Source organism: Lycorma delicatula, chromosome 11, assembly GCF_047948215.1.
Source record: "Lycorma delicatula isolate Av1 chromosome 11, ASM4794821v1, whole genome shotgun sequence".
Lineage (NCBI taxonomy): Eukaryota > Metazoa > Arthropoda > Insecta > Hemiptera > Fulgoridae > Lycorma > Lycorma delicatula.
In genome coordinates, this window is record NC_134465.1 from 81,171,565 (window position 1) to 81,195,970 (window position 24,406).

General features: G+C 31.8%; 2 protein-coding genes across 4 annotated transcripts in view; one reads left to right on the forward strand and one right to left on the reverse strand.

The window, feature by feature from the left end:
- Positions 1-15,690, reverse strand: part of LOC142332018 (uncharacterized) — a 37,166-nt gene extending 21,476 nt beyond the window's left edge. Inside the window, exon 1 of the mRNA XM_075378083.1 lies at positions 15,600-15,690. Within this exon, the coding sequence (XP_075234198.1) occupies positions 15,600-15,673 (74 nt within the window). The 5' untranslated portion in view covers positions 15,674-15,690. The remainder of the gene's footprint in view (positions 1-15,599) is intronic.
- LOC142332019 (neurocalcin homolog) overlaps positions 1-24,406 on the forward strand; it is a 104,071-nt gene that overhangs the window by 66,971 nt on the left and 12,694 nt on the right. The window contains exon 4 of one of the 3 annotated variants that reach the window (XM_075378085.1): positions 16,369-16,723. The exons of 1 other annotated variant lie outside the window; for it this stretch is intronic. Coding sequence is in view for 1 of the 2 variants with exons in the window: in XM_075378087.1 (XP_075234202.1) it covers positions 16,369-16,386 (18 nt within the window). In the remaining variant the exon portion in view is untranslated. Of the gene's footprint in view, positions 1-16,368; positions 16,724-24,406 lie in introns of those variants that run through there. One more of the 3 variants, XM_075378087.1, reaches the window with a different exon arrangement.

Below are 24,406 nucleotides of genomic sequence, written 5' to 3' on the forward strand. Positions count from 1 at the left end.
ACAACCCCTTTGAAATCACTTGTTCATGAAAACACTGATTTAAGAAAGTCATAGTGTTATTGGTTGTATGAGCCGTAACATTGTCTTGCTGAAACCACGTGCACTCTAGCCGGTCTGCAGGTATAGTGCAGACAGACTCAGAGGAGACTCGTACAACTGATGCGGAATTCCGTGCACCAAACAAGTGAATTCTGTGCATTATGGTGGAAACATGCCTCGTCAGACTAAAACCGATCATCGAGTTCTATCACATCTGGTATTACAGATGACATGAACCATTGACAGAAAGATACACGTTTTCCAGGTAACAACTCGTGAACAACACGAATTCTGTACGGATGCATCTCTAAACACTTGCGCAATGCCGTGTGGGCATTACCAACGAAGTACAGAGTTAGATACCATATCTGTCAGACTATACTTATCTACCGCCTACCTACCAGATTGGCTACATAGGCGTCACACGTATTTCTTGGGAATAACAGAATATGCAGCTTGCGATCAACCTTTCTGGTGTTAACACTTCGGTCGACCACTTTTGGCTGCATCTGCTACATTCCCTGCCTCTTGAAACTTGTCATACAGTCGCTTGATGGAGAACTTGTTTGGTGCACCCGCGCCATAATTTTCTATGAAGGCATTCTGGGTCTGGGCATAACACATCTAATATATTGAGAGACAATGAATATTTTCTGCTGTATTGTGTAATCCATTTTCCTCAATTCAACTTGCTACAAAAGGAAACATTCTTCCATAAGGCTGTGTCATCTTTTGAACACACTGTATATCGTCTGTTTATTCCTACTGAACTGGCTACCCTTGTGGAATACCATATACTATTTTGTGAACCAGCTTCTTTAAAAATGTGAAGATACTGGGGAGACACCGTAGAGCCACATAATTCTGTACTGCATTACACGGAATCTCCCTCTGTTAACACTAACCTTAGTATAGCAAACGTCCCATATACCTGTCTGTGTGTCAACACATGCCTCTGTATCACATTATTTAAGACGTTTCTTAAATAAGAGTTATAAGATACTCTCTTTAAGGGTTAAAATTTAAAAAAAAAATGTATTCTTAATAAACAGAAATTATTTTAGTTGAGATACTTGTAGTTTATCAATAATGAAGCAGAAAATTCATTGTTTAATGATAAGAGACCGAATACAATTTTTAATTTATCTTTCTATGAAAGTTTTCAATCGTGATAACATTAAACGGTTACCCCTTCTATTAAATTGTGTCCATGGCAAGGGGATATCCTTTTTGATCGATTAAAAATCTATCTCGAGGGTTATTCAATCGCTAGGCAGCGTGCATTACGTCGTAATGGACAACGTTTCAACGGTTATTCTCTTTTTGAGATAACTTTACTCTTTCGACTGGGATTGCCCAAAACTACAATGCACAGCTTTTAATCTAGAATTTAATTAACGGATACTTTTTTTTCATAGTAAATATATATATTAGATAACTGAGAAACTTGCTTTATCGAAAATTGCACCGAAACTTTATTGTTGAATAACATACGAGACCTATCTTTCTGTAAAAGTTTTCTATTGTATATGAATACTAAACAGTTATTTATTTGAGTGGTTAGAGTTTCATGCATCTAGGTTTATGCATTTTTTACGGTAAACTTTTATCTTATTTAACTCTACATAAGGGGACGTGTTTAAGCCACGGTGGGCAATCCTAGTAGAGAGTTTGAGTGGTTTGACCTGTTTTTTTTTTCATTTACAATAAAGATCTTCTAAAACGATACAACAATAGTTTTAGTCAACAAGAATTTTTATTTTATAGAAACAGAAACAATGGAATGTTTTGTAAAGAATATTTTGTTTATTATTATTATTCATTTGTAATTCATCTTTTATTTCTATTGTTTGGGCTTTTAAAAATTAATTTTCGGTATCTAACAATGATGATTGATTAAAATAAAAATTTTCATAGAGTTTTAGAGGACGTCGGTCAGTTGTGTCCGCCTGAAAAAGAACCAGGTCAATTGCGTCCCTCATAGTACATTTCACCCGGTAAACACCAACCCTCGTAGGAAATTGTAACTTGTTATTCCAAAAAATTGATCATAACAATGAGTATAGATAATAAGTAATAGGTATAGTAATAAGTAAAAGTCGTATGAAATGAACTAGATGAGTTAATCCCGTGCTAGATGAACTGCCATTATCGCACTAGCCGTGTGAACTGTACTATACGAGTTAATCCGGTGTTAGACGAACAGCAATTGCCACACTAGTCGTGGAACTGTACTAGACCAGCTAGACGAGTTAATCCCGTGTTAGACGAACAAAAATTGTCGCACTAGCCTAGTTAATCCCGAGCTAGTCGAGTAAACTGTCGTTAACCGTGTAAACTGCACTAGCCGATCTACACCACTTAATACCGGATTAGACAAGCAAACTGTAGATTGTAACGTGATGAGATTGTTATGTGTCAAATCTAAATTATTCCGAAAATCTAGAAATAATAAATAACATTTTTTATCGCTATAAATATATTTTTTTAATCTTTTGATAAATATCAAACGGTAGGAAATTTTCTTTTTTCATAAATTTTCAGTGTTACTGTGTAATTATAAGTCTGGTCAGTATTGATTCTGCTCTCTCCCAAGAATTTTTATAATTAAAAAAAATAGATTAAATTTGTAAAACAAAGTAATAAAACGGAAAATATTATTGGAACTTAATTTAAAATAACTTGGAATGGAACAACGGTGTTATATTTCTTATAAAAGTTTTACTTGTGACTTAAATATACAACAACGCAGATAGTTATTGAAAATAATAAATCATCAAGATCAGAAGAACTCCTAATTAAAAAAAGATATCTAATGAATTATTTTTTACTTTTATAAAAACAATATGAGAAGCTCAAATCTCGTGCGCCGAAATACTTTGGAGCAACAATTTTTTGGAAGAAATTTTTCAGAAAATTGTTGATAAGATCCAAGCAGGGATGCGATCCTCCTCGTGCTGTGGTTCTGGATAGGTTGAAGAAATTCAACTGAACAGATAAACTCAACGGATCAGAACCGTAGTTTTAACTAAAATTACACTCGATTTCCCAACAGACTAAAATAAACCATACATTATGGAACTTTCGAAAGAATTACTTCAGGTGGTTATCGGAAATAAAAATCGACCGTTACAATCAGCAATGTAGCTGGGCCTAAGGATTCTGATGAGTCCAAAGCCTTATGGAATCCCAAAACCAAAATTAGAATCACAAGTGCTTTTGAAAACTCGTTAACATATATTATCTTTTAAAAAAGATAAAGGAGCGTTAAAAAAATTCATAAAAGTACCAGAAAGTACTAGCTGAATGAAATAAAATAAGGAGAGGAATACGGTAAAAAGAATGTTGAATAAAAAACAGATTGTTTTCAGGAACTAAGCGTAAAAATATAACGAACAAAAATCTGATTAATCAAAGTCAGATTTGAAAATAACAGATATTTTCAAGTACAGAAAACATGGTGATATTATAAATCAATAGCAATAATTATTAATTTTATACTTTTGAAAAAATACTCACAACAAAAACATAGATTCTATTTTTTTAATATGTTCTTTTTTTAATATATTTTTTTAACTCATCTGGAAATAAAAAAAGTTTTTTAATAAATGCCAAAAGTGTTACGGCAGTCAGACAAAGTTATATATTTTTACACAACTGTCCAAAGAGGACTTTAATGTATTTAGGGTGTATGCATGTAAGTTTATTCCTCCGTAGCAGCTCAACGGCTGAACCGATTTATATGTATGACCCCGCGCTGGAATCCTTACGTTACTGGGAGTGTCATAGGATATGTATATTTAAATACATTTAAAAAATTATACTATATACAAAATTGTCACCCGCATGCTGTTTAATCACACTATCAGTATACCATCCTGCATTAAAGAGCAATATTTTTTCGACAATCGTGTTTTTTATATTTATCTCTTATTCCTATTATTATTTTATTTCAATTTATTTTTAAAAAAATTTCTAAGTTTTTTCACTTCATTCATTTTAAACCTCTATTTGCATTTTTATAATAAAATAATTCAAAAACATTCACTTAGTCAGCCACGTCATTGTTCACTGACATATTAAAAAAGAAAATATCGTAATAAATTTTAATGTTATTGATTTAATTTTTTTTTGTTTAATTAAATATAAAATTACTTGTTTAATATATTCAAATCTTTTCTTTTAAAAATTTGAAAGAAGCTCAAATAAAAGCAATAACCAACATTTTTATTAATATTAACATCACAATTTCGAAAAATATGTTTTCGACTTTTTAAAAATTTGAAGGTTCATGCATCAGGAGGCTATTTTTTAATTATTCAGAATATTCACTAAAATTGAGTGATTTTATTGTTTAACAAAATACTTTTTGAGCATTACATATTTGAAATTGCGTAAAAATTTTGGAAGCTCCCTCAAACTTAAGAGGAAGCGTTCGGTTGAAATAAAATTAAAAAAAAAATAATCCTGAAGTGATAATAAGTTTAAAAAAAATAACTTTTTAAAATTGTTTAAAATTACAAAGATACAGCTATAATTCTAAATAAATAAAACTGTAATTTCCTAGGAAGGAGTGAAAATTTTTGGTTAATTATTTTCTCAAGAATAACAACAGAGTCAAGGGCTATCAAAAAATTAAGATTTTTTTACATTTTAAATGCAATGGATAACTTGCGAGGTGGATTTAAATTTAAAATAACTAAAAAAAACAAAAAACGTTTTGTTACCACAGACCATTGTAATGGAAGGGGAAAATTTATCGTAGTTTAAAGGTTTACTGATGCAGAAAATATAGATGCAAAAAACCCCATTAATTCCGTTTCTGAAGCAAGCTATAACTAAAAAAAGAAAAATATATATAGTCTTTTTCGGGAGAGGAGGTGAATATCAAATAAAAACTTTTGTTAAGAAAAGTTTTTTGCTACAGTATCTCACACAAGATTTGAAATCTTTTTTTTGCAAAATCACCCCCTCCTTTTTTCAATTTTAATAAAAAATTAATAGTCTTTCTCCGTGAAAGTAGTACCTCTTTAACACGTTTGAAGAAAATCGGTCAAAGGGGTCAAGTTATAAGACCAATATACGCACAAACTTCCGTCTGAAAAAATAGATCTTTTAGACTTGGGCGGATTGGAGTAAATAAGTTTTGCAATATTTACAAATTAATTCTTTTGTTTTGCTGAAAAAAAAATTAAATGTCTCCTTAAGGCACAAAACTTAAAAAAAGTATTTTTTTCGAATTTTTTAACCGATATTATAAATCATTAATGGATTTAACATCTATCTTGGTCAGTTTTCAAAAAAATCGCCACGACATGACAAATAATATCGGAGCCCTTCTATATGGCAGCTACTATTAAAAAATAATAAATATATACAAGTTGATTTTGCCTTTCCGTCTAGATAGCGCTGTAGCAGAAAGGAAAATAAAATAAGAAAGAGCTATCTCTAAAAGGAAAATATTGTAATCGGTCCAATTTGGACATATGCGGTTCTCGCCGAATAATCTTGACGTTTTAACATCTAAGGAACACAAAAACCCCGGACGAAATTTTCCAGGTATTAATGTTCGTATGTACATGTGTTATCCTCTATAGAATGTTGTGATACAGGTGTTGGCCTCTAAATCACCTTATATCTCCAGAACTACTGAACCTATTTTGACCAAACTCGGTCAGATTACTTGTATACAAGGGGCATTGATGCCGATAAATTTTCAACTTAAAAGCTCAAGGGAGGGAGGCTGTACAGCAAGGTCACCCTCAGTATCTCGAAATTTCGCCTAATTAAGGTCATATTTTTCTTAGGCACATTTTTTAACGATTAAAATATAACAATATTTGCAAAAACGTTTTTCAAAGTTTTGTTTTGCACCCCGCTCCAAAAAATGCTGTTGTAGTCGTCTGTTATGTTGTAACGTTACAGATGAGCGGTAGAATTAAATAAATGAATAATAATTAAAGTGTAAAAAGACAACTCGATGCGGCTGGGTTTTTAACTCGATCACTCGATTGACTCGGTACCTGGTGCGTTAAGCCTCGCGGCTACACAAGTCTGCCGACCGTCGCCGCTAGTAACACCACACTCGCGCGAATTAAATACCGTATTCGCGGGCGCGCTTTAGTTAGAACCGTTGAATTAAATAAACGGAAAAATATATTTAAATAAAATGATAAAATATTTTAAATTAAGCTGTATGTGTGTAAACTGTGCATCAGAAACAATCCACAATTGAAGGAATATCCCGGATCGCGGCTTCAGCCGCGTGACGAGAAAATCCTACAGTCAGTTTTTTTTTGTTTTTTTTATTTTGTTAAACTATCACTCCTTTATTACAGCGTCGTAATAGTAGACAAATATTGTGAGCTATTATTTAACTCGTAATTCTAAAGGAAGCTACAGTTCAAACTGTTTTTTTGTTGTAAATTAATATTTCAACAATATTAGTTTTCTTCTTCAAGTGATTTTGTTCATTACTCGCAGCTCAAGTTCCTGTGTTAACGGCTGATAAAATAGGAGAAAGGTAAATTTAAGTAATTAAAATAATATAACAGAAGCTAAAAGTAATCATTAACCTAGATTTGATCACTGCATAATCATTGTTAACCGGCTGATAAGAACAATAATGCCATATAATATTTAAATAATTGCTACCTACCGTTCAACTGCATTTAAACGATCGATTATTTCCAGGATAAGACTTAGTAACAAGTTTCTATTTAATTAACCATATATTAACGACTGATTATTTTCATAAAAAGGTGAAAACACGTAATTTGTTTTTTAAATCTACATTTCTTTTCTGCTTTTACAAAAGGGAAAGATATTTTCAAAACCTGTATCGAAATTCTATCGCTTTAAGATAAATTAATATGAAAAAAAGAATTTTCATATTTAATTTTCTTTCATAACTTCTAAATTTTTATCTATTTTGTATCAAAACAATTTGAATCACTTCTCTTAACAGATACACGTTTATACAAAAAAAGCGAAAATAATTTTTTTCCTACGAAGGTTAGTTTTTTATCTTAAAAATTATACTTGCTTCAATGAACAAAGGATTAAGATATCGAGTAGGCCTACCTTTACTTTACACAACAGCTGTAAAATCATAAAATATATTTTGCAAACAACCATAACAAACACAAATAGATTCAACTTTAAAACAAACCGTGTAAAATTGTTTATCGATTAGCACTAATTACCAAAGTAGTCATTAGTGCAAATTCACTTCTTTTTAAAATATTTTTAATTTTTTTTTTCATTGTAAAAAAAAACAAAAAAAACAGCGGCTACGATAATGTTATAGAATATTAAAAGCGTTACAATTGTTGTATTTAAGCATACATTTTTTTTTTTTAAAGAACACGGATTGTTTTTCTACAGAATAGTTGCACAGATGACTCAAATAATAGACCGCGTTCACTGGCATAGCAAAGTCACGTCTTGAAGAGCTGAGTAATTCTAAGTAAAATTGATCGGTTAACCGACCTTCAATCAGGAGTCACACGTAATGATGGGTGAAGGTGAATTAACTTACCGTTCCCATGGGATAGGCAGAATGATTCGTGAGGATATTATTTTCATAATTACACATATCTGGTGGAGGGCTTTAATATTAACATCGTGTTGTCATTGCGGGTATAAAGAACTACAAATACCGTATGTATTTGATACCAAATATGAATATGAATGGTTAATGATAATTTTACGTTTAACTGCAAACTGAAACTTTTATTTATAGTTATTTTACGATAAGTATTTTAAGTTGTCAATATACGTCCGAAAAAAAACATTAATAATTAAAAATTTTATTCAGATAGAAATGAATATGAGTAAGATTTACTTATTCCAAACTCATTTACAAGCGTCTTGGGCCTTTTATCCGGAGGTCCCGGGTTCGAAACCCGGTCAGGCATGACATTTTCACACGTTACTTGTCATTCATCTCATCCTCTGAAGCAATACCTAATGATGGTCCCGGAGGTTAAATTAAAGAAAAGAAAAAAAAAATCCCTTTCGCCTTCTGCGGAAGGCGCAGGTAGATTTCACCGGTGCTAAGTAGGGAATAAAAAAGATTTCCATCTTAAAATTAAGAAAAATTAAAAATTTACTCGATACGATAACGGTTGTAAGTGAAAAAAAATTCACACGTTTAGCATACGTCAAGCCCCATCTTCTTATAATTCCAGCAACATTTTGGTCATCCGTTTCCGTAAGGGTTGGTCATATCTAAAGTTGTTTCAGACAAATGTTTTAGGTAATGTTTAGAGGACTAACGACCACTTTAAGCCGATTCGATATGCCTATTAAGGGAGGTATGATTTTTTTGTCTTCGAAACCCCATTTTTTCCATCCCCTGAGCCAATAATTGGTGATATCAAAAAACTTTACTTAGATAAGTCTTAGGTAATTATCCAAAGAATAGTAGGAGCTTAAAACAATTCGACAGTTTATTTAATAAGAAGGTTTAGCGACTTTGTTTTTTTTTTGAAGCCCCCATTTCCACCCCGATGGTCCGATTTTGCCTATTAACGAACTCGAGCGAGATTTTGGGTCGTTATATTTTACGCATTATATTCGTCGTTACATTTAAAATTTTTGGAAATATGTAACATTAAGTGTAGATTATTACGCGTATGTGTACGTTGAATTTTAAGCTGTTTTAATATTAGATAAAACTGATTTACCATTAACTAATGGTGTCTTTTATTATCTAATTGGCGTCGGTTAGAATTTTGACTTGCAGATCATACAAACCAATGTTCTACTGGTGAAAATAATAAAAAAGGTAATGTTTAGAGGAGGTTAACGTTAAGGTGTATATGTTTAGGTTGATGTTAGTGTTAGGTAATATTTAGAAGACTAACGACCACCTCAAACCGATTCGATACTGTGCCTATTAAGGGAGGTATGATTTTTTTGTCTTAGAAACCCCATTTTTTTCCACCCCCTGGGCCAGCGGTTGGTGATATCAAAAAACTTTATTTAGATAAGTTTTAGGCCCTTATCCAAAGAATAGTAGGAACTTTAAAGAATTTGATAGTTTACTTCATAAGAAAGTATACGACAAGCCCCATCTTCTTACAATTCTAGCAACATTTCGGAAACCCCTTTAGGCTCGCTGAAGGCGGAGATAGATTTCACCGGTGCTAAGTAGGGGATAAAAAAGATTTCGACCTTAAAATTAAGAAAAACTTCAAATTTACTCAATACGACAATGGTTGCACGTGAAAAAAGTTTCACATGTTACGGGTCCCAAAAATTACAGTGGAGCTTCTTCTTTTAGAAGAGCTAAAATCTTTCGCTAGCTGTAACTCGAAAACAAAGCGTTAACCAGTAAAACATGTTCTGAAAGTTTGTCTCTTTCTTCGTGGGAAAGAAAACTAATTTGGGAACTGATTCTAGAAATGGTCATACAAACATGTCCGAATACGCTTTGTTATCAAGTACTGCTTTAGAGGATGAGATGACTGATTTGTAGCGCGAGTGAAAATGCCATTCTTGACCGGGATTCGAAACCGGGACCTCTAGAAAGGCCGAGACACGCTACCCCCACTCGCGCCATGGAGGCCATCTTGTAAATGAACTTGGGAAAAGTAAATATTACACATACTCATTTCTTTCTGAATCAAAGTTTAAATTAAAAAATATTTGATAAATTTTTTCCAGACGTAAATCGCCAACAAAATAAAATAACTACAAAAAATATATACAGATTCGCAGTTAAACGTAAAACGACCAATAAATGTAAAAGAAAAACATATCTCACAAACAAAAGAAAAAAATCACCTATATCAGTCTTAATATCGAAAATAAAAAATTTAAAAAAAAAGAAAAGAAAAAATAGAGAGCGTAGTAGTCATAACGAAAATATTCACTAAATTTTAAACAAATATATTAGTTTCATAAATTATCAATTGAAAAGCAATTATTAACTACAATGAACTAGCAGATTTAAATAATGTAATTCTGTCAACCGTAAAAAGAAAGAATTTTTTCTAAATCCATAAATTTAATTTGACGGGATAACAAAGCCAACATCGCATCACACAACAATGCAAAGCGTATCGAAAGAACAAATAGATGTTATTACACGATCGGGCTACCGTAAAATCAGTTTGCGCTGCTCATAAAAATCACAATGAATCTTTTGTGAATTTTAAATCTAATCTACATTTTCCATATTAATCGGATTTAAGCGCCGTGAAATTTTCACTTTTTTCCCCGATTAAAGAGGGTTACACCACGGAAGGTTGCAATGAGGTTTGTATATCAAGGAAAGACTGTCATGACTCTTCATGTCATGAATGAGAAAACTGGTTCACCGTTGTAAGATGGAGCCGTAAATAGCGACCGTGTAGAAAAATAAATTTAAGTTTTTGAAGCAAATAAAATGTACTTTTATGCCGTATTTATTTATAAGAAAATATTTATTACATTTCAGCCACACTCGTACAATTACCTAACTTATTTATTTGTGATAAGTAATGAAAAAGAATTTTCCAGTGAAATAAAAACACTTTTCAATTAAAAACTCCTTTATCCTACAGCCTTTTTATTATATATAAAAACAAATTCTATTACTATAAACAATAGCATAGTATAATTACTTCATGAAATTTCACACTGCATAAGACAACAGTTTATTATGAAATAATGTCGTTCTACGGATCTTTGTGACCGTGATGTATTTATAAAACAATATAAGGTATAAGAAACACCGGTAAGTTTTTCTCCGAGAATAATGTTCACTATACGCTGTATTCCTTGTGGAGAACGAATGGTCGACTTTGCATATTAATATACAACAATAAGTTAACTGATATAGGCTACGGGAAACCACTTTACTTCTCATTTACCCTTTAAATCTAGCACGGGATGCTTCTTATTCTTATAAACATGGCTATGTAATTTATGGAAGCGACTTATAACTCATATTAGGTCTTCTGCAACCGTTAAAAGTTTATAGAATACAAATATAGGCTTCGATAAATATATTTGTAAAATTTCTTGTGTTATAATTATGATATTAGTATTTTAAATGTAAAAATAATTGCAACTAAAACACAGGGTACGATCAATTTAAAAAAAAAGAAATGGATGTCTTTAAAATAATGATGAGAGAACGAAAAGCCTGAACAGAGAAAGAAAGTAATGATGTATAGGAGCAAATAATATACGATACGATATCGTGGAAGATTCCATCAAAAGCAGTTAACGTGATCTACATACTTCACAAATGGACGATTAAGATTTCCTAACATTTTTTCGACGAAAAGAAAGAAACAGTGACTGTAATTAATTAAGAGCAGTGATTAACTGACTGTCTATGTAGGCGTTTAAACTAATTTACCACTTTAATTAGAGAATAGTATAAATTAAAAAAAGAAATCTATACGTAATAATGCATAATAATGCTAATATAGTATTGAATATATAAATTGCCACTTAATGGATATAAAAAAGGGGCTGAATGGATCAAGGGAAAATGTTTTAGAATTTTGAATACAGCAGATCAAATGAAATTTAAAAAAAATAGATGTTATTAAAGTCCTTATTAATTATTTAAAATACAAAGGCATGAAATAATATTAAATAGATAAAGATAAAAACAATAAGAAATAACTGGAAAAAGAAAATCATAATTTATAAGGCGTTAATGAACATTACTTAAGAACATATTAATGTACACGTTGAAAAGAAGAGGGGATATGCTAAAATCCAAGAAGGTAGATGTGAAGGGCACAAAACATTCGAGGAAATTGTCGTCAGAAGAGAAAGACCCTCTTCCGGGATCGCTGGAAGACCTGACAAGGCAGTTGGCGTGTGCGGTCTGCAGGCTGAAACAGAATTATGGTGCTGGGCTGTCCAAATACTTATGGAAACATGAGAAAGAATTAGACACTATTCGAGTTGGATTGAGGGCGTTGACGGAGAGGTCACCGGCGCTGACGGTGAAAACTCAAGAGACGCAAACCAATATTCCTAGAGAAAGAGACATGAATAACATCCTGCAAGAAGATGTAACAGATGAGGAACTCATCAGTCTTACGAGAATGAAATGACCGTCAACGATATTTCAGAAAGCTATTCAAACTGGTAAATTGCCACATCATGAAGAAGACATTTGCTATATTCGTGACTTAGCAGGCAGGCAGTTGGGTGCAGACAGACAAAGAAGAGTAGATATTAAGCCGGCTGATATTGCGAAAGAAGTATCAACAATGATGAGTGGGGACATTGAGTTCGTTCAGAGATGTAGATCTACGATTTATTATGATTCGGTGGAAGATGAGGTCAAGTCGCTGAATTTGATATTGAAATCACTGAAAAGAATTAAGGAGGGTTCACCAGAATCAGTATTTGTTCTCCCTGGCGAGAAGATGGGTGCATATATTAAGAAAATATTATATTTATACAGAAAGGAAGACGGGCATGTGAAGGTGACGACCTCAGAGACAGACGCCAAGCAACAGAAACAACTGCGGCCAGTTATCGAGAGAACGACACCGGTGGTTTCCGATAGCAGAACCGTTGTAGTGAAGGCAGCGGATAAGACACGCTGATTCTTTTAAGACAACACTGAAGCAAACAGTAAATAGAGAAGAAGTTGGAGAAATGTTGTCTTTGCGCAAATGTAATAACGATGAGCTACGAATAAGAGTCAAGGGCGCAGAAAAAGCGGAGGAGTTCAGATCGGTCCTCCGAAATAAAATGGCAGACCTTCAAATTAATTTGATGTCGAAGAACAACCGGAGGATGGTGGTCCAACTGAAGGATGTAGTCATTGATACGACGGAACAGGAAGTGTCGGATGCGGTAGCGCAAGTCATAGGAGGCGAAGAGGATTTTAAGATTGCATCAGTTCGATAGGCGTCTGGCGATACTAAAAATGTCACTATTATAACAATCTACAGGGCGGCGTAGAAGCTAACTGACCAAATATTGCGAGTAGGATGGTCCATTGTCGTGCGTTGATAACAGAACCCATCGAGAGATGTTATAGATGTTGGAGTCAAGGGCATGTGTCTGCGGGCTGCAAGGGTGTGGACAGAACCAAGGTACGTTTCAATTGTGGCAAGTCGGACTATTGGCATACCCAGTGTGAGGACCGGATAGCATGTTGTTTATGGAGTAAGGAGGGTCACCGAGCTGTGAATTGTAGGGATTCATAATGAAAGTGAGCAGATCAATAATAATTCTATTAGACGATCAATGGACGTCACATGGGAAACAGTGAGGAAGAATAATATTGATATCATCTTATCTTTGGAGCCCAACAAAGTGTCAATTATGAAAGATAACTGGATACTTGATGAAACCTCGGTGGCAGCGATTGGTTTCCCATGTCCTGGGTTTCCGATGGTAAGAAGGGGTAGAGGCAGTGGTTTCGTCTGGGCCGATATTGGAAACATTGTGGTGTTCTCTTATTATCAGTCACCCAATCAAGAAATAGAGGATTTCACCCGTTTCCTAGACGAACTTGGAGAGGAGATCCAAAGAAGAAGAGGCACGAGCGTGTTAGTGGCTGGGAACTTTAATGCAAAGTCTCCTAAATTTGCAGGTAACATGCGTAACATAGAGGAACACATTTAAGTGAAATAGTTCAAGCACTAAGATTGGAGTGTATTAATCAACAAGGAGCAACTTTTATACGGGGTGAATCGCAGTCTGCAATCGATCTTCCATTCGTAAACTAGGAGTATACGTAAACTAGATATACCAAATGGCAGATTTTAGAGGAGGAAGGAATCTTTTTCCTCCTGGATAAACAAATGGAGGACCATTTGTTTACTACATAGGAGGTAGTGATTTTTTTAAATTATGTCCGTAACATACCTCGTATGGTATTTTTAAGAAAAGTTAAAAGTACGAGTTAATCAATGTTGGAAGAAGTCTTGTTCTGATTATTTTTATACTCGATCACATCGAACGATCATTATTAGTGCTATTTGCAAAAAAAAAATTTGACTAGACTACTGAATAACAGCTGTTAGAAGATCAATATTGTTTTCAAATTTTGTTCTTGATAACATTAATTTGAGTAAAAAAAATCATTGATAAAGATTTACTCGTTCTAACGCTCCAAAAAAAAATCCAGAATGATTATAAAGTTGCAGTTAAATCGTTATTTTAATACAATTATAAAACAACCTCCCAGTAAATAGTTTTGAAAAATAAAACCACTACCATGAATTACTAATAAAATTGTTTAGATGGTTAAATTATAAATTTAATTAATTATACGTATTATTATTACTAGCTGAAGTAAATCATAAAATCTTGGGTACTTACGTATTAACGCCACCGCAGCTACAGCTTTATTTAAAAACAAAGTAGTCAATCGGATTTCGGTGGAAAGTGGGCCGATATAGAGTTTAACATAAATAAATAAATAAATATTTATTTTATAAATATAATTTAACCAAACTTAACGCTCGCTAACCTTGACTAATTAACAAGTAATTTTTTGAGTATTTATTTAATAAATTCAGTAAATACAATTAATTATTATTTAAATAATAAAGTTGCAATAATTATCGAATTTATTAAATAAATACTCAAAAAATTACGGTGTTAATTAGTCAAGGTTATCGAGCGAAACAAGCGTAGGTTAAGTTTGGTTAAATTATATTTATAAAATAAATAAATATAAATAACCATTTATATTCTGTTTTGAATCTGTTTCGGCCCATTTTCCGTTAAAATCCGATTGACTACTTCGTTTTTAAATAAAGCTGTAGCGGCGGTGGCGTTAATACGTAAGTACCAAATCTTGTATTAAATTAAGATAAAGGAAGAGAATTTCATGAAAAAAATTCTATTAAACACTGAAAAAAAATACACCGTGAAGTAACAAATTTACAAATCGTATAACAGAAACGTACAAATAAAATGTTAAAATCAATGACGTAATATTTTAACTTAATAAAATACAGCTAAATGTGTGATATCTGTTTTTAATAAATGTATATTTTTTACTATCAACCTGCCGTATATTAGAGAGTATTTACGAATTACTTTTAAGTAATGTAAATATAAAAAAAAAAAAAACATATGACGTGTTTTATGAATAATTAACATATCATAAAACCATCTGACGTTTTCCGGGTTTCTTGTTATTTTTCATGAAACAATAGAGTTGTGTAGCTTTATAATCAAACTACTAATGAATTTATTGTATTTATTTTTTAACAAACATAACTATACGTTCACATATTATACTACATCATAAAGTAATACTGTTTATTTTGTTTTTAATAATAAACCTATTTATGTAATTCATCGATAAAAAAAAATTAAAACTGCCAGCATTTTTTTAGGCTTTTTCCATCATTTCCATATTCGCACATGTAAGAATAACATTAGTACCTGAAAAAACTAAAGTGATTTTGGTAAAATTGGTGCATCAGTGTGGTCTTACCAGGTTTAAAGTTGTACCAACATATTAGATAAAAACCTTTTTAGCAGATGAAATTTGAAGATATATTCAGTAATAAAAATAATGATAGGTAAGTCCAGATATAATATATACATTGCAAATAATTCTTACGTACTTGGAATTTTGAGATTGCTCGAAGATTGAGAATGGTGACCTATCTGCGGCGTTCCCCCCTCCCATACTGCACATTAAGGGAACTTGGACTAGCTGCTTCCCCCACCCAACACCACTTAGGCGTTTTCCCCACCCAATCCCTCTAAGGCATTCCCCCACCCAATGTATGTCAGGTGTTTCACCCACCCAACGCCTCCCAGGCGTCCGAGAGGTGGTCTTAACTGTTCAAAAATTCCGGGATAATTCGTAATTTCTTGAAATCCATTTTAGGAGTACTGGAGTTGAATAAACAATATGTTTCAAATGGCCCCACACGTAGAAGTCAAGAGGGTTTAGTACAAGTAGAAGTCAAAAACACTGTAGTAAGCTCATCCCAACATTATCAGCCCATATTTTAACCTTGACTCTATAAAAGTATAATACAGCGATAAATAAACTCAATATTAGTTGTGAGGCCGTTAAATCTCACAAACTTACTCAAAAAAGTAATTTACTGACCTGGAACTTCTTCAAAAGGGGCACTTTCTTATCAATTACCAAAACTTCCAGCACCTGATTTCCTTACACGATAATATAGTAGCCCATACTGTGATGGTAGAAATTCTTTGTTGAATTTACTAGAACATCATCACAATCCTTAAACCATTATATTACAACTATGTCTTGGTTATACTATGCACTGTTTTGTTTTATGCAAGTGAGCTTATACTTAATTCCTCTTTTTCGTTTCTAATTTCAACTTACACTTTACGCTCTTTCTTTCTGTTTAGCCTCCGGAACCACTGTAAGGTATTACTTCAGAGGATGATAAGTATGAATGTAAATGAAGTGTAGTCCTGTACAGTCTCAGGTCGACAGTTCCTGAGATGTGTGCTTAATTGAAATCCAACAACCAAAGAACACCACCAGTATCCAAGATCTAGCATTCAAATTTGTATAAAAGTAACAAAGTGACATCAGAACATCAGTTGATTTGCAATCATGAGTTAACCATTACACCAGCCTGGTGAGCTTAACCTTGACTCTACAAAAGCATAATACATATTTACTTATTGTAATATATCTGTGATATAAAAATTTGTTGTGAAATTCTTCCAAATTTGTAACTTGTAAATTTTTTTTTAATAAAAAACTTTAAATTAATAGTTTTTTCTTTACTTTAATCCTGTTAATTACAAATTCTTATATAACTTCTAAAACACAAAGTTGACTATAAAACTGTAACATGGTTGTGCTGGTTCATATGAACACGCAGAGGCTGTTCATATGAACATACATGGTCTTGTTAGCTGAAGATTTAGGACTATGTAAACTTTTAATAAATGGCAAACCAGATTTTAGTCATTTTTGGGGCAACCTTAAGCAATTGGTGCTTCTGTTTATCAATTTAGATGCACGCTTTGCATTTGAAACTAAACTGACATTCTGCAATACCTTGCACCGCTTTTGTACTGCTGAGAGCACAGCGTGTTCAAGTGTATCATATGCATGTTCAAAGATGATGATGCTCTCACAGTGAATATTATGCAAGCCGACCAAATTACAAGCAGCATGTATACGTAAAGTTGCAACCTGTAATTTGCTCATGTCTATACAGTATATAAATGCATGTTCATACCCATCAGTATATAAATGCATGTCAGGTTTCATTGAGTATTGTGGAGATAAAAAAGTAGAGAATCACTGATTTAAATGATTTAATTTGTTTAAATAGGCAATAATAACTCATTAGCTCATTAGGGACATTTAAAATGAAAGTAAAGAGCATTTTTTTTTTATGATCATGTCAAAACAAATTTTATTAGAAAATAAGTTTTATTAGAAGGTAAATTATATGAAAACTTTTCTAAACTCACAAATTGGAACAAAGTATTAACTCTATAAATAAAATAACAGAATACTCCAATAAATTTGAATGTGGCATAAACAGGATACAAGTGGACTCATCAGACGGTAGTTGTGAAAATGATAAGTAGACATTTGTATTCTAGTATTTGTTCCAATAAATATAGATTAATAAACCTTTTCTTCTAATTTGTATTTAATAATACATTATACACATCACATTCAAAGTGCGTAGATGTACTACTTCATGGTTAAAAAAGGAACTGTGCCACCATTTGGCTGGATAGATCAAGGAAACCATGGTAAAACCTTGATTATAAAAATTAACAAAAATATTATAATAATAAACAATAATAAGAGTAATGTAAAATAATAATAACAGCAACATCACAAAATTTATATTTAATTATACATATTATATAGCTATATATTTTCCAGCACCATAATTTAAATTCATTTTTCTAATATATTACTACATTGATAAAAAAGGAATTCTGCCATCATTTAGCTGGATAGTTCAAGGGGAAACCAAGGTAAAAATTTTATCAGAGCAGCATCATAGTTTATTATAAAGATTTTATATCAGTCTGACAATAACTTAAGTTAATTTTTCTATAAAAACAACAGCCATATATATATATATATATATATATATATATAGAACAGTAATACATTAACAACAGATGAGGATAAAGGCAATCAAATACACAAAAAATAATTGGTTAAGTATTTAATATTTTATTGTTTCAAATAAAGTTTACTTAAGCCACGGAAAGTAAAACTAACTGTTCTGGCATTTACCCAATTGGACCAAGGGAAACCGTGGTAAAACCTTGGTCAGAACAGCTTACAATATTTGATGTCTGTATTATGCTGCAGTATTAAAGGCATATACATAGTAAAAGAAATTTACTGGCGATACATTCACTGTATATTATTTATATTTTATTAGCTTTTAAAAAATAAAATTTGCTGAATTTTAATTGTTATCTTCAATATCGTAAACCCTTCAAATCCTGTAAAAAAAAAAAAAAAAAAATTTAAGATAAAACTTTTAATAAAATACTGTACTATGATACCCTGACATACTGCACACAAACTCAACAATAAATGACAGATTTAAATGATAGATAAAAGGATGCTAGGTCTTGGCAAGATTAGAACTAGGGATCACAAAAGAAAAAATAACAAAAATCTAATTTAAAAAAAAGAACATTTATCTTAATCAAAAATTAATATCACTTTACTGACATAAAATAATCTCATTCAATTTGGAACTCTCTTGCATTGATAAATACAAAACTGGATGATTAAGAGTAATTATCAAAAGAGTAACTCAGTTTTGTAACTCTACTTGTAATTTATTAAGGGACAGTACAAATCAAACAAATTCCATTTCAGAAACATGTTGAACATAAATCTATCACAAACACACTGACAAAATATTAAAAGGAAAAGTTAAAACAGAACCACTTGTTTAAAAACATTATATGTGTTGTATCTACACTTAAAAAAACTTATTTTTGTGGAAAATTTACAACTGGGAATGTGAAGTAAATAATAATTAATAATTCTGTTGATAATAAATACAGAATTTGCATGTTGACATTACTTAGTTCCTTTTTTGAGCTTAGTGAACTTTAAACAAAAATTAAATCATAGAATAATTTTCATAGAAATAAATCATAGAAGGTGATAAAATGAATTTAAATAATAAAAATAAAAGTCTATAAAGTTAAATAAAAGTCACCACTGTTATGATGTTACCTATCTTAAAAGTGGTCTGGAAACCCCTTAATATGTAATAAAATAGTTTATTTAGTTTATTTCTCCTTTTCCCAATAAAAAAAAAAATTATCGGTTTCTCCCAAAAAAAAATTAATCAGTTTCTCCCATCACAATGAAATGTGAAAATCATTACTGTGTTGCATATTACAGAAGTAGATTTTAGACATGTTTTTGTCCAATTCAAATGAATTGGACAAATAAAATTTCATGATACAATTTCATACTATTTAAAAATTCAAATTAATAGTTCTGTAATATTTTTAAATCAGTTGTATTAAGCAGATTAGATGATTTTTTTAAAATAAATGTTAACACTGATGAACTATTGGAACCAGTTTATTTTATACGGCTAATGGTATTTAAATTTGGCCTTACTTCAAACCCTTCAATTTCTCGTTGGTATTCTCTGAGACATTTTAAATGTTGTTTGACCATCAGGTTATATTTGGTGGTTTTCCATCTTATTCACGACTAAAAATTAAAAAAAACAATGTTTGCCCTTATTAACATGTTATACTGAAGTCTATAAAAACCTGACATATGAGATAAAAGGAACAGCTTACCACAAATACAAACAATAACAGTTGATATGTCTAATATATAAATTTCAATTCTCAAAGTATAAGAATGACTGACATATCTTTATGAAAATTTTTTTTCAGTAAGCTTTGAAAGCTTTGATGTCGGCTAGCCATTGAATGGTGTTTTCTGAAGGTCAAAAGAATATTCAGGTTTAATTACTAGATTGAGCGATAATTAGAATTTTGTGAAATCATCTACGTTACACTTCAGAAGAATGAAAATAATTAATGAATTGTTTTCACACTAAAAAAGAAAAGAATAATGTTTTCAATCTGAACTTGTCTGCAAATTAGAATAAAACATAGATGAATGGCTTTTAAGGTAAAAAATCTTCAGCTAAGGTAAGAAAGAATAGCAAATCAATTTGTGTTGTAACAGGCAACTCACTTCATTACTTGCGATGCCATCCAGAAGGATATTTTTGATCTGAAAAAGAGATAGGAAAATTTTAAGTAATCTATAGGATGATAAATGTAATGTCTTTGAACAAACTTCAACAAGATTTTACAGAAATTAAGTAAAACAATGACTGTACCTTGATATTTAGTAAATACACTAAGTATGTCACTTTCACATGGAAATATAAACAAATGACAAAAACATTGCAATAGGTAAAAAAATAGATGGTTAGCAAAGTAAGCAGAAGCGGCAAATCTTTGAGGCAATGACAATAATTTATTCTTCCACATTTGAGTAAAGGAAGTCCATATTAGCTGTGTTATTACCTGGATTAATCATGAAGATATAGAAATCTACATCAAATAATAATCAAGAGACAAGACTGAGAATGAGCAATATTAAAACGCAACTATTTCAGCAAGACATCAATCTAATAACCTCTCTCATGGAAACGCATAGTTAATCATTGCCATGAAATACATACTTTTACAACTTATTTTAAGAATAAATACTTATAATTCTGTATGATTGTCTATACTTACATAAAGTATTATTGCAGCAGTACGATGTATGAGTATTTGTCCATTTCTTGGCTGGTTTAATGCAATTCTCAATTCCTTTCTGTTCTGTGCGAATCTTTTTATCTTGATTTATTTACTATATCCTACGTCCTCAGATTTCTGTTTTATATAATTCTTTACCTTCATCTGCAGTTTTTACTTTATACACTTCTCTACATTATCAAATTAACTAAAACTAGATAATGTCTTACTATATGACCCACCAACCTAATTAGTTTTTCTAAAAGAGGCTGACACAAATTTCCAGGATCTATTTCTCTGCAGTACCATGTTTCTAAAGCCTTTATTCTTTTCTACGCTTTTTTTATTATTGTTGTATTGCTGTCATTAATCGTTACTATCACCATAAATACTTTCAAAAATTATTAGATCCACAGTTGATATAACAAGATTTATTTTTCTGCATGAAAACTCTCCTCATCTGTACAGTCATCTACCTTATTTTGTCTATCCATTATAAATTTATGACTTAAACAACAAAAATTTGTGATATGTTGTGTTCCACTCATGAATATTTAATTCTTTATTATACTACTCGGTTTTTTCTTTTTATTTTCAGAATTTCCATCCAAGCAGTTAATCCATGCCCTTTACTACTTCTTTTGAATCCCTTTTGGTCTTTGACAAAAGAACAATATTACCGATGATGCTTAACTTTTTTATTTTTTCTCCTTCAATGTATTTTAAAATTTTTTTATTAGTTCATATGGCAGTTTTATGTAAAAGTAGAAATGTAATAGAGAACAAAGTAGACTTTTATCTGAATTAGAGCCCATCTTTCTTCATCTTCTACTACATCCACATATGGGTATTAATGATGTCATATTATCTAACTTATTCCATAAAAAAATGTTACAGATAATGAAATCTTCCCAATCCTTAGATCGGTTACTGCAGTTCTCCATTAGTTTCTGTTCTGTGTCTATCTATTAGCCCAAACACTTCTTTTTCTTCTTCCTACAACATGAAATTATGTTTTTCATAAATTAAAAATCCTTGCTTCTACTTATCTGATTTTGAATATCTTAATACGTGTCCCATCAGTTAAGTACTTTTTACAAAATTTTTCCGTAAACCTCTCTCTTCAACAATTTACCTCAAAACCTTTCCAGTTCATATACTACAGACTAAATTTTTAACATTCTTTTGTAACCTCAAATCTCAAAACCTCTACCTTTTGTTTTAATGGCTTTGATAATCATACTTCATTGACTGTCATATTATTCTACACTCTGTATAAATAATTTTAAGTCTTTTTAATACTTGAATCCACGTTTTAGGTTCTTTCTTCAGCAATCTATCATTTGTAAATTTATTACCTAAATAACAAAATTTTTTAACTGGTATGCTGGGTACCCTTGCCTCATTGTATAATCCTCAATTTTGTTACCATTTTTAATCTGTTTAATTTCAAAATTGAATTGCTGTCCTGCAATCTGTCCATAATTCGTCATTTCATCTAATCGATTCCCAGTTTCAGCTAAGATAATGTCATCTGTGTATCTTAAACATTTTACAGTTTTTATGCCCTCAATTTTTCTTTAGGTTTTTTTTTTAATTGCTTCTTCCACAACTAATTTAAAAATACAGAGGAGACAAGGTACACCATTCCCTTACTTCTTTCTGTTTTTTAGATTTTTTACTTCTTAACTTTCTTTACTTTATTACAACTACTGGATACTCATAAAAATCAAAAATAATCTTTCTTTTTCTATATTTTCCTATCATCTTCTGTCATATTTTTTATATCATATTCTTTTATGATCTTTAAATAAGGAGTTTTGGGTTGCTAGTTTATTTGTTGCATAACATTTTGTTAACCTAGCTCTCTTTTTATTTTTGAGTTTGACCATATTCTCTAATTACTTTCCCTTTTTGTTCTTTTAATGCTACAATTTCCAGTCCCTTGTTATTTAATTTTATATATAATTTTTTTAATCCTTCGTTTTTTAATGTATTTTTCATCTTCTGTTGAAGAGGTCTTGTAAATTCCACACTAATCTTGTAGGCTTGAACTTTAAATCTATCCTGATGTTTATAATTCTTTTGCTTGTGGTAAAGTATGTTTTTTCCTACATTTTAATCCTGTTCTTATGTGATCCTACAACAAAAAAAATAAGCAATTTAATTTTTTCTGATAACATTAAACATTATTTTTTTATGTGATATATTGAAGTACACTAGATACATTGAAATCAAGACTTGACACAGATTACTTGATAAATTGAACTTTAAACAATACATTTATCATTTAAAATGACCCAAATTACCAGAATTATATAGATTTCAGATATTTATACTTTGAGTTTAAGAACAATGTTATACATGATAATGTAATTAGGTTGTTGAAATTACACTGAGCAAATTTCTTTCTTTTCCTTATTTTCTTACCTTTATTATGACTACAATTACTATTATTATTATTAAGCAACATGTTTAATATATTTCGTTTGCTTGGCATTACACCCACCACCACCTCATTCGGTCACACTAAAGCATAAAATCGAATGTCTGTACCATAAACATTTACTGAGCCTTTTAACAGTTTAGCGACCAGTGTCCTAACTAGCTCCTAGAGCTAACCTAAAAGTATGGTACCATACAATACTCGTGTGTCTCACCGCCCACTTGTCATATATCACAAAAATGGGTAGGCGCACCCCATCAACTACTAAAACATATATGACTATCAATAATTAAATTTATCTTGTAACGACATCAATTCGCTGCCACGCCTTGGCTGCTGAATGCCAGTAAGTACCTGTCCACCATTAAAGCGCTTGGAGCCTTAATCTGGCCAATAGCCAGCCATGTCTCTCGGTTAGCTTCCTTCAGTAGTGGGGTAGGAGTCTTTTCCCTTACGTAAACTACTGATGTCAGTTGAACAAAGATACCGCATCAAAGAACTCCCACACGGTCCAACAATGCGGCTCTCGCCACATTGACTCACCGCTTGTGACTTTTGAGAAGGCCCTATATTTGCGTATTAATGTTAGATTGGCCACTGATGATTTGCTAATGGACAACTAATATACCGGGCAAGAGCACTGAAGATGCCATACTAAAGGTGATGGATATAGCTTCCTCTAGTCCATGTAAATATGTATTAGGGATTTTTCTGAACATATACGAAGCATTAACAACTTATGATGGCCCTCTGCCCTGTTTCAAATGCAGAAGCATAAGTGAACACGAAATGAATTAGAAGTGCTCTAAAGTTATTTCAGACATCGGACAGTCTCCCTGCGTGATGGCGGCTCAGAGGTTCGTAAGACCTTAACTAAAGAATGTCCTGAAGGCAGTGTTCTGAGTCCATTTCTTTGGTTCATAGAATTTGATTCGATGTTGCGTTTAAGGTTGCTATGTGGTTGTCGTGCCGTCGCTTATGCTGACGACGCGCTGCTACTGATTGAAGGGGATTTGTGTTACGAAGTCGAGTTCCCGAGCTGCTCGTGCTTGTGAGACACTCCTACTTTGAAGTTACCAACATAAGATGATTTTCAGTCCAGAGAAAACCACAATGATGTTGCTTAAGAGCCGATTGGCTACTTCCTAACGAATCCGGGTTCAGATGGCTGGTCTCCCCATTTGGTACATTACGACCCAAAAATAC